Raw genomic sequence first — 12,571 nt, 5'->3', positions numbered from 1 at the left:
CAAAAAAATATACGTATTTTGGAAATGTTGAGTCGAATTAGTCTAGAATCGATTAATTTTATGAAAGAAAACCTTTCAAACAGCCGTAGTCCGTAAACTATGATTCCTACAAAATTGATTCATAAAGAACGGAACGTATCTACCGTCTTATAGGGGGATCTACTGTATATGTAAAATATATATAGATAAAATTAAAGGTAGAACTAGTAAAATAGACAACCAGGAAACAGAAACACAACAAATAGTAAAAATATTTTTGTTTAACGGTTATTTTAAAAGATTATTAGATGAATGGATACATAAGATAATTGACGAAACTAGAAATAAATAATTTGGTATAAAGGATATAATTCATATAAAGGAACATAATATATATGATAATATACTGTATAATAAGTCCTATTAATAAACAATGTCCATGTGGACACAGATACAAATAGAATTTGATCAAAATAAATTAAATTAAAGTATACTCGTACTTGATAAAAATTGTAAAAGCTGTTATCATTTTATTAATTGCAACAGTTTTCAGAACATCTTAGTTGGATACAGAGAAAGGTACGATAAAATGTCAACATCTCAACGTGGGATCCGATCCAGACTACAAATTTTATCATGGATTCGAATAATGACATTGTTCTCTATCAATGTCGATAAATCCCATTGCAGATTAGGAACGTTCATAATGAGGACATTCTGACTGCCATTGCACGTTATAATGTTGGTATGTCGTGTTGAATCGCCCAATTATCTGTGTATTTATCTAGATTGGAATGCAGAAGAAATTTTTAATTCAATTTTTACCTTGTATTTTTCACTTTTCTATTATTATGGAATAAACCAAACAAGTAGCACTTAGTTTTAAAATTTATATTTTTAATATGATTATTTACAGTAAAATGAAGTTAATATATTAATATTTTATTTGCGGACACTTTAAATTATTTCTAAAATCGGGTTATTTTCCTTTGACAGGATGCAAAAAGTAGATGAGAGGATTATTCCGTCCGAATGGTATCTTCTTCGCACAGGTAATGTGCAGTTATTAGTAGTTATACCGCTTACAAGAGACGACATCGTTATTGGTAGATGTACCAATTTGCATTTAAAATTAAGTCCTCATGTATCCAGAAGACACGCTGAAATTCATAAAACTGAAAATGGCGTCTGGTATATAAAAGATTTAAATAGCATCAATGGACTTTACTTAAATAAAGTAAAAGTAAAACCCGATAAAGATTTTAAAGTAAACGATGGTGACGTGATAGGATTTGGTGTGGCAGATGTAAAGAAAGAAACTGATTTTGAGTTTATCTTATGCAGGAAATATTATAATACAAGACAAATTAGAAGACCAATTTTGATTGCTGATACGTCTAATAAATTAAAATTACAAATGAAAAAAACGTAAAGCAACTAAATCTAAAATATCGTCGAAATATAAAAGAATCAAATTACATAATTTTGATTGTGATGAATCTATTGAAGGTTCCTCTATATATGTTCCAGTCGAATCAAAAGAACACCCGACATCGAGCAAAGACGAAAACAAAAGAGAAAATGAAGAAAAAAATGTTAATTCGTCGTCAAAATGCAAGAGAAATAGTTTTGAAAAGAAAAAGTTAAGCATTAAACTTCGTGTAAAGAAAAGTACGAAAAATGTTTGTAAAGATAATTATGAGATAATAAATGAAGGTATTAAAGAGGGAGACATATCGAGAAAGCAAAGTATAACTAGATTACAACATAACTACATACAACAGCCACATTTTCAAAATAAAACCACGTCAACTCAATCAAACAGCAAAAATTCAAGATTATTTAAATTATCGAATTCGAAATCAAAAAACAAGGAAAAGGCATTTATGTCCAGTCCACAATGGTTAGAGATGAATTCTGAAGAGCCGTTTTATGGTTCATCTACAGATAATATGAAGCAAGACTTGGAGAAAACTTTATTTGAAAATAATAGTTCAAAATCAAAACCGATGGATTCCGCCATTTTAAAACTTAGAATTAAGAGAGTAAAACACGAAAGTAATAAAGAGAATATTAACGAACAATATAGAAAAAGTAAAGATATACATTCGGTTAGAATTACGTCGAACAATGAATCGAATGAAGTTGAAAGTTTATTTAGTACTGAAAAACAATGGTTATCACCAGTCATTTCGGAAAAAATATCGTCAATTAACTATCCTTCAAGATATATAAAAAATAATATAGAAATTTCATTTCTCGAAACTCTACAACAGAAATCACAGGATAAAATACAAAGTAAAAGTTATTTAGAAAAAGATAAAAGGAAAACAATAACAAATACAACACAAGACTTGGATGAGTTACAAGTTTATTCTTTACCCATAATTAATAAATCTACCTCAGAAAATAAAAAGAAAATAAATTTAAATTTACCGAATGAACAAGAAACAAGAATGCTTTTACCGAAGATTAAAATTAAATATTCAGAGTGTAACAAAACAAATATCACTGAACTTAACAAGATTTCTGGCAACAAATCACAATTTTCTTTGTTATTATCGAAAGATAATATTTCACGCAATAAGAAACCTGAAAACACAAACAGATTTTCTGTATTTAATAATGAAGAAGAAATTGTGCCCTTAGAAAATACATCATCTCTACTCGCAAATAAGCTGTACAGTGATAATACATCGTTTCGTTTCGACGATGAGAATAACATCATGTCAAATGACTTCTATATACCATTTCTGAAAACTTTGGAAACTCCTAGATGCTTCCCAAATATTGTAAATAATTTAGAATGTTCTAAACGGCTCACAGAAATTATAATGGAAAGAATTATAGCAGTTATCTTAGAATGGATGAGAAGGAAAGAAACTTCAAAAATTAATTTTAATTACTTGATGAAAGTTTCTCTTCATTACGATTCATACGAAAAATATTTTAATACATATTTCCAATTACTCATGTTTGATTTATTGGAATTTATAAATCAATCAGCTGATGAGAACACGAACAATCAATTTGATGCAATTATTTTGGAAACTTCAGTAACAGAACTTTGGTGTATTAAGTGCAAAATGCTAACTAATAAAAATTTTAATATAAATGATTTAATTTGCTTTCAAGTGGTTACAGTTTTGGAAAATATACAAAAAAGCTATAAATTTGGTTTTGTTGTTGAACATTTGCAATGGGAAAGTACCGAGAATAACAGCAACAACAGATATTTAATTAAAATCCTTAAACAATATGGTCTAGTTTTAGCACAAGGAGTTCGTATCAGAATATCTTTAGTGTGTAGCATAACTAACTTTATACAGCAATGTGAAGCATTAGTGTCGTTAAAACAATCGTCATTACTTAAGTACGTACTTGAACCAGATTTTGAATGTTGTAGAATTGATACTGTCACTGAAAATCGACTTGCAGCATGCAATCGATACACTTCCTGTCAAAGAAATGCTATTATAAATATATCACACGCGTTAGTTCAATCGAATAATAGTTGCATTGTTATGCTACAAACACCACCAGGTACTGGCAAGTGTCAAACTGTTGCCGGTATTATACAGATTTTATTGCAGTTCAACAATAAATCAAAAATTTTAGTTTTGTCTCTATCGGAAAGAAGTATCAAAGAAATAGGACAGAAGTTATACGATTTGAATAACGAAAATATACGTTTAGTTTGTGTTGGTAAACACCAGAAAAACTTTGTTAATTTAAAACCGTTTTGCATGGAAGAAATAATTCAAAGAAATGTAAACAAAATGTTTCCTGCTATTCTTAATTATTCGGATTTAGTTCAGAATCTCAAAAGTGAAATTATAATTAATGCAAATGTAATATTGACAACAACCGATAATTTAATTTCTGAATTTACGAATATTAGAAATGAATTTACTTACTGTATTGTTTATGATTCGACACAACTTACAGAACTACAAAATTTAATTCCATTGCAATTTGGGATAGAAAAGTTACTGCTTGTAGGAGATCCTCAACGATTTTCAGCTTCATTATTGTCAAAAACTGCTTACGAATACGGCTTTCACGTGTCATTATTCGAAAGATTTTTTAATTATTTCGAAAAATTAACTGATAAAAGTCCAGTATTGATGCTATCGTTACAATATCGTATTCATCCGTCTATAATTTCTTTTCCTTCATCGTATTTCTATTCTAATAATTTGAAATCTGCGAATGTTTCAAGCCAACTTCCAATTCTTCCATATTGTGTTATGGATCTGATTGATGTTAAAAACGAAGAGAGTTCGATCCTGGAGATGAAATTTGTTGCCGAATTATGGGATGGTATTTCAAAAATAATTCCTGAAGATAAAACTGTAGGCATCATTACAAAGTATAAACATCAAAGAGATACCATCAGAGACATTTTAATTGATAAATATAAATATAATCATGTAATTTCAGTGCATTGTTTCGAAGGCTTATGCAAATGTCCAATATTCGACATTGCTATTGTTTTATATTCTGCTCCACACGAAGAAGATAATTATAAAATTTTGAATATATTACTAACAACAGCTAAATTTTCATTGATTTTATGTGGGTATCTTAGTATTATGAGCAAACACCGTTTTTGGGACAGGCTAATTCAAGATGCTAGAAGGAGGAAGATTTTATTTCGACTTCCTTCTTCTTGCAGTTATTTTGCATGTGAAATTATGCAAACCAAAAATAAATTGTTTACATAAAATTCTTTATTATAAATGCAATAGTATGAACGTATATTGTCATAAAGATAACTTTCATGTGTACATTTATCTCATAAAATTGTTTTATTGTATTTATCATATTGTGCTTTATGAGATAAATGTACAATATTATAAATACTTTTCAGTATTCCAGTGAAAATTTTTAAATATTAATATAATGGAGTTTATTTTTACTTTTAAGTTCTATATTAACTGTAAATGTATCTTTTGAAATAATTCAACAAATTATGAGTTATTTTTAGCGGAAAATATGTAGAAATTTAAATCTTTGTTTCTGTTGAATTTCTGGTATTATGTGGAATGTTATTTATAAATGTGTTGTCATGTTTTTTTTTTAAATTTTTTCTCTCAACAAATTCTTAGAAAGTTTAAAAACTTTCTTTTATAAAATTTTTAATATTCATTATGAATAAAATATTTATATTGTTCTTTTCCTCTATTATTTTATTGCTAAAATTTATGTTTGCATTACAGTTGATTATTGAAATATTTCTTTGTTTATGGTTATATGTTTAATTTAAAATAAATTATAAATGTAAAATATTTAATTAATTAGAAATTCCCCCGTCAATTCGTTGTCTTTGTTGAAAATGGAATGCCGTATATGCAACATAAAGTACTACAAGTATAAGCAAAGTTTAAGCAGACATATGAAAAAAAAAAAGCATAAAAAGGTCTATAACAGGAATGATGAAGTTATAAAATTATTTAAATGTAGTTTCTTTTCAGGTCAATTTCATAAAAAAAAAAAAGAAGAAGTATTAAGTAAGACACTTCAGAGAGTTACACGATATTAAATATCTGATTATAATTAGATATAGTAATTTATTTAGTGATTTTAAGGAATGGAAATAGAAATATAAAGTGGAAAGTATCGTTAAGTACATTATAATAAATGGTTCAGAAACGAACATTAAGCCTACTAGTTCTATAAATAATAAATTTTAAGATCCCTATGTTTTATTTTATTCGTAATTCTATCTCATAATCTTACAATATTAAATTTTTATACAATAATTCATTTTTAAGCAAGGTGTCTATTCATAAATTTATTTTATTTTCACTTTTAACTAATAATTTCGAATATTGGACCGGTATATTTTAAACCACACTCACTACATTCCATTTTATTTAACGTATAACGAGTTCAACAACTTCGAAAGCACGATAAACAAACGATAAAACTTGTAACCACGACCCGAAACCCGTAACAAATTCAGTTGCCGCGATTGGCATAATTTAGAACTAATGTTTACCAGAGAGCAGTCTCTAGTAAACACGTGTCTCTTGTGTTTCTGAAGTCCTTGTAAATAAGGACATCCCTCTCTAAAATCTGCTTTTTCTTGATGTAATATTTTCATTGCGTTAATGCGGAAAATTAAACGAGAATTCAAAATAGCTGTAAATAATTTACCAAATACTAAAACTGGTGAAATTGGGACAATAATTTTTTGGGTCAGAAACAACATCTCGTTTATAAATGGGTAAATACAGTATCAGAATTTCAATCCAGCTATTTGGAAAATTTGCAATTTTATTAAACATGTCTAAAACATTCTGCTCTAATCGATCTATAAAGGTGTCTTATTACAGTGCCGGATTAATGCGACACTCTAGCTGGCCCTAGACAATATTTAAATTGGAGCCTGATTTTAATAAGTGCTTCTAAAGAAATCTTAAATAATGTTCACTTAAAATTTTTATTAATAATAGAGAAAACAATAATAATTGTATAATAAATGATTTTCTGGTATAACGAAAAACTTATTTTTACTGAAAGCGGGACATTTGTCTGATTTGTCTGTTGGTTAATCCGGCACTGTTATTAGATTTAAATTTAGCTACTACGTTTTAAATTCTTCATCGGCCGAGATTTCATTACAGAGTATAAAATTTAGCATGTTTAACGACTCGAATGGCTCATGTGAACTCATATTTCAATTAAACTTTTAGAGTAATACAGTGTAACATTCAAGTTTCTACATAGAAAAACGTTATGGAGGTGGAGCGTTAGCGAAGTCTCTTCTATGTTGCTTACAGAATTGTATTCGTTCTCAAAATCTGTTCGATCGATTTGGATTAAGCTTTGCCATTTTCCATTAATTGCGATGAGTAATCAAAAAATGTAATAAGGGCCCATTTAATAGTGCTGGATGTAAATTGCGCACTATTGACAACCTCTGTGAATTTGTCAAATTTCGTGTCTGTCCGTACGAATAATTCCTTACCTCAAGACGGTGATTGGCGGAATACCCTATATATATTCGCCTAAAATCTCCAGTATTTCTATGAAAAAATTATTATACTTATTATGAGGAAGAATATAGTCCACAACTATGAGGACATTTTAAATGTCCGTTAAATCTATTAATATCATTCTTATAACTGTAGATTGATACAGTATAGATTTTAACTAATATCTGTATTAAGACCAATAATGGTACCTCCTCTTGACCACAAAAAGCATACTGTCTACACACGTTTCAACCAACAATTACAGAACTATAATGTTAGTTTTATTCTTTAGGCCAGCTTTATTATAAAATAGTATTTTAAATTTATTCTAAAGTTACTATAAACATTATTTTCAGAGCATCATATTTAATTATCAAACGTTTCGCTAGATATTACATTTACAAAGAAAAGTTCGTCTTTGACTTGATACATTTCACCATCCAAACTACTCGCATAAATTATATCATTTACTATTAACCTAAGTTATAATAATTTCAATGTATTCTTTTGAAGGCTTACGCAACTGTCCAATATTTGATATTGCTATTGTTTTATATTCTGTTTCACGCGAAGAAGATCATTATAAGATCTTTTTATATCATTCCTTTCATTTATTATTTTATTGCTAAAATTATTATTATTTTTATCCCAATTTAAATGTTCTTTATATTATTTTATTCTTATATATTAATTTAAAATAAATTGTATATATTCTAATTACAGATGTAAAAAAAAAGAATAAATTCATACGACAAAAGATACTTTTCATAACAGTTTATTTTAAGTGTACCGAACAGCATTAAAGAACATTATCTTGCTCCATGATTATGGGGTATAGCGGACATTTAATTCTATTCTATAGGTTATTACAAGATTTTTCATCTCTACAACAAAGCAAAATTCAAAATTAATTGAAAAAATAATTCAATTATTACAATCCTCAACAGGGATGCATGAGGAATTTTCATCGACTTCTCGGACATAACCTGAGTTGCAGATGCATCCAGGCATACATATCATAGCACAAGGAACTACTTCATCTTTATTTTTACAGTTTTTCTGACAATGACGTGTACAAATATCAAAATGTTCATTATCGGGACATTCTATTAAAAAGAAATAATAATATATTTATTTAAATTACTGTACTTAAAAAGAATAAGAACTTACGAATTATCGCTTTGTGTGTGGTTCGTTTGTTTTGACTTATATGTGAAGTGTAGTGTCGTCCTGCAGTATTACTTTGCGTTTTCTAGAAATTTAATGAGCGAACAGATCTGACATAAAGACTTATCCAAATGGTCACAGAGGCGATCGTCTCCTATTGCTAACATAAACGTTATTATTCTAATACACAGTAATGTACTGTATGTGTCTAGATGTCGTAAGAAACCAATGATAGATGAAACGAACTACTGTGTATCATTAAGTCCTTTAGCTGCTTGACATTTACACGCGCCTAATATGTTTATATTTTAATATCATTATCGTTACTTTTTAATTTCGTTACATTAGTTGTAAGTTTAAGTAGTTATTTTAAAGCAATTAAACTTTTATATTTAGTATCTTGCTTATTTTATTACACGAATCGTGTACTAAAGATAGCTCAGTAGCTGATCCAAGAACATAATATAAACACCTATCCAAAACGGAACCTGAATAAAACGGAAAAAATATTCGGTTTATACAGTTTTTACTGTAATTTCTGTTATATTTATTTCTCTTCTTTAAACAATTCAGGTACTTTTAGTGAAAAAATTACAGTAATCAAAATTTAATTTAGCTTGTATAACATTAAGTCTATTTTAATTATAGCCTAATGTATGTATATATATATATATATATTGAATCTTACTTTTACAATTTGATTCAGGAATACAATAAGCGAACCATTCCTTGTGAATTCTGACGTATCCATTTTTGCAAACACATCCTTCTTGGCAATCTTCTGAACAACGAGGCGCCATTATAGTTCCATTAGACCACTCGCAATATCGATCACAATTTCCTGTACATTCAGAATATTCTTCGGAAGGTGAAAAGCATTCTGAAAAATATAAAATTTAGACCCTTCTCTCTTCATAAAATAATAATGTACAGTGTGTATAAATTGTCTTTGAGAATAGCATTAGGCTTTTTGTAGCTTGATGCCCTCAGCTGTGACTTATTTATTTATGACAATTACAACAGGGAATATCATGTATATAACGTAAGATTTTCTCTTTTCGTTTAACAATTGAAGCCGAACAAAATATATAAAAATAAAATAAAGCGAGTAAAATAAATAAAATAGACTTAAAACGATGATATGATAACAATAAGACAAAGATATTAACATTGAGAACACAGGTCTGCAAAAAAAAAAATTTCCAGCTGCATGGGATATTTTTGCTGAATTATATGTTTTAAAGATCGGGGATTCTAAAATTGACTTCCGTAACATCCCATCACATATAGGTTTTTTGCAAAATAAAAACAAATATTTGATAAAAACTCTTATTTATTACAATGAACTAAATATATTATATTTTCTTACAACTAATCAAAAAATTATTTCTGATATTTATACCCAATTTTAGATCTACTCTTTTTTCTTATGACACCTTTTCTTCTTTGATGCTTCTCCGAACTTGTTTCTGATTTCCTTCTCTGGTTTCTCGATTGAGCATCCAACAGTAGTCAGCTAACGTATTGACATCCCATTTTCCTTGGTAACGTCTCTTGATATCACGGACATCCTCGTGAAATCTTTCACCCTGTTCTTCACTGTAGGTTCCCAAGTTTTCAGGAAAATAGTCAATATGGGAGTGCAAGAAATTAACTTTTAAGCTCATCTTGCATCCTTGAGATTCATACGATGCCAGCATGCGTTGTACAATGGTTTTGTAGTCAGGGTCCTTAATATTCCCCCAAAACTTATACACTATATTCTTGAAAGAGTCCCATGCTTCTTTTTCCTTTTCTTCCATTGTTTTCAAAAAGAGAGGATCGTGTAAACGGGATGTTGACTTTTCACTGTGTATTCACCGCAAACATAAGAGAAGCTGTGTGGAGAAATTACACAACCTCTGCGAGCCATATTACAGAAATAAAAATACAGGCACAGTAGCGTTCGAATGTTGGATATAAATTGAGTGTGGCATTAGATGGCCAGCGAGATACTGAACTTTTTTAGTTCGTTGAAACATGATCTAATTCAACAGCAGGTTGTTTATATTTATTCCTAATATCCCAGATAACATGTCGAAACATGCTCAACCTCACCAGTAATATTACTCACTATCAATTTTTAACCTGTTTCTATATGATCATGCTATCTCCCTCCTAAAGCTCCACCTCCCCTACCACTACTCTCTTCAACCATTAACATCTAGAACGTAATCCCATGTTTTACATTAGTCATTTGTTTGGTATAGCACGGATTCGCATAACACGAGACTTTTTCGGAACATAATTCTACTGTGTTATATCAGAGATACCTGCACTTTTAATTAATTTATTCTGACATTTATATTAACATTTATTTCCTTCTAGAAATTATAGGAGAATATTAATTAAGGGAGAGGAAATTAATTAAGAATAACGTCTGTAAACACTTAATTCTTTAATTTACGAAAGAAGTTTTCGAAAGAATTTATAATGGAATATTTTAAATATGATTGTTTAAACAAAAGTTTAGTTTATTCTATGTGAATATACAAGTATAAATTCGAAGAAACTAAATGATCTTGATTAAATATGTGTTTATTTTCGGAAAACATAGCACCACAATGTTAAAAATAAGTTAAATCTAAATCGATTTATCTATTAAAATACAATAATAAATAATTTAAATGTTTTGTATAATTACTCTTACCTCATGATTTGTAACACTGTAATTATTCATTTGTAACATATGCGTTGGTTGGTTTTGCAACGCACCACCAACGTTATGAAATTGACTTTCATTAAGCGGTTCCACACAGTTCATGTGTCAGACCTCATCCATAACAAAGGAATTCATTATGAATGAGAATAGATTGTAATGACACTATTATGGATTAACTTTATATAGTAAATGTCATTAACATTTACTATATAAATCTATATAAATTAACATTTATATGAGATTTCAAACAGGATTCTTCACAGCAGTAGTACGATATCTTGCAGAGTAGCAATCTGACCGACATATGTAAGTTCATATTTAGAAAATGACGATAATATAATGTATATAATTTTAATAGAAAGCGTTATTAATCTCATTGTAAAAATAAAAATAGTAAAATTCATGTATTTTAAAGAAATTTGGAACTTAAAACACGTTCTGTTGTTTGGATTAGTTAAAAACATCCAAATAATTTAATAAATTTCTACTACATTTTAATATATTCGAAAGGATTTAGTGCATTTATACGATTGCAATATTACAGATAAATATATTTCCTGTTTATATAATATAAACAGGAAATATATATTTCTCAACAGGTATATCTATATATTTATATAAATCAGATGAATTTTTTAACATAAAAACCTTCTTTGACATCATGCTTCCACTTATATTTTTCTTCTTTTTGTACACTAGTTGGGGCGATGAACAGAGTAAGTATATTTCGATATTAATTGTTCTAAATTTATTGAAAATGTAACTTATTTAAATTATTACAGAGTGCGGTTTTAACGAACAGTACTCTGAATGTCTGGCTCATTGTCAATCTTATTGTAATTGGACTACTGGAGAAATAGTGACTCCTCCTTGTCCTAAAATTTGCGTAAATGGATGCATCTGTCAAGACAATTATGTAAGGCAATTACCTAGTGGAGACGGTTTCTGTATATCTGAAAAAGAATGTAAACGTGAGTACAATCATGATAAATTTCGTCAATCGTTTTACAGAAAAGAAAGAAACGATACACTTAATGGTTAATTTTACATAATAATAAATACGAAATAATTTTAATTAAATTAAAATAATATAATAAGTCTGTAGAATATACATTTTTTAAAAATTCTTTTCAATCTGTGGACCTAAGAGGACCTTTCTTCAATGCCCATTTTGGTTTCGATCAACCCTTCAACTCGATTTAATTGAACGTTTAGTTGTAGATATAGAATTATTAATAAATTATAATGCACAGTTGCAACGGTAAAATTGCCTTATTTTTTTTCAATTTCAAAATCCGTAGATGCCACAATTGCTGGGTGGGTAATCCCAAAAATCTCTAAACGGCGGCAGGTTCGCCCTCATTAACGGGCGTTGAGTATTCCGGGTTTTAGTCACGTGTCTATCACCTAAATAGGGGTCAGTTTCCTGAGATATACAGATATACAGTACTACCATTAGAACAGAGCACATGTGTTGGGTTGTCTAATCCCATCAATCCTATGCAATCCTTATTTCTATTGATTTTTTTTACAATAATTTAAACGCGAATGAAGAATAATATGCAAGTAACTCAAAAAAAGGTGATTTGAGATTATTTTTTTAGCTAGTTTTGAACAAAACACAAAGAAGTTGGCTCAACTTCATCACCTTCAAAGATCACGTTAATACTCGTAATAATTATTTATCTTTAGGTGTCAATTTTAGAGTCGTATGTTATTTTTGCGAAGTCTGTATTTTAAA

At 28.7% G+C, this 12,571-nt stretch overlaps 2 protein-coding genes across 2 annotated transcripts in view; one reads left to right on the top strand and one right to left on the bottom strand.

Moving 5' to 3' along the window:
- The window catches only part of LOC111628180, a 17,183-nt gene extending 12,219 nt beyond the window's left edge, over positions 1–4,964 (top strand). The window contains exon 2 of the mRNA XM_023371922.1: positions 976–4,964. Within this exon, the coding sequence (XP_023227690.1) occupies positions 1,866–4,706 (2,841 nt within the window). The 5' untranslated portion in view covers positions 976–1,865 and the 3' untranslated portion in view covers positions 4,707–4,964. The remainder of the gene's footprint in view (positions 1–975) is intronic.
- A 2,765-nt stretch (positions 4,965–7,729) lies between these two features.
- On the bottom strand, positions 7,730–9,005 carry LOC111628181 (allergen Api m 6-like). The gene is made up of 2 exons (XM_023371923.1): positions 8,818–9,005; positions 7,730–8,068 (listed from the first exon to the last, which is right to left on the bottom strand). The coding sequence occupies exons 1-2, from the start codon at positions 8,927–8,929 to the stop codon at positions 7,887–7,889; spliced, it is 294 nt and encodes a 97-aa protein (XP_023227691.1). The 5' UTR covers positions 8,930–9,005; the 3' UTR covers positions 7,730–7,886.
- Positions 9,006–12,571: the final 3,566 nt, after the last annotated feature.

The sequence above is a fragment of the Centruroides sculpturatus genome, unplaced genomic scaffold (assembly GCF_000671375.1).
Source record: "Centruroides sculpturatus isolate CEXI.00-Female unplaced genomic scaffold, Cexi_2.0 scaffold503, whole genome shotgun sequence".
NCBI lineage: Eukaryota > Metazoa > Arthropoda > Arachnida > Scorpiones > Buthidae > Centruroides > Centruroides sculpturatus.
Note: the sequence above shows the minus strand (reverse complement) of the source record. Positions and strands in the feature narration are given on the sequence as shown.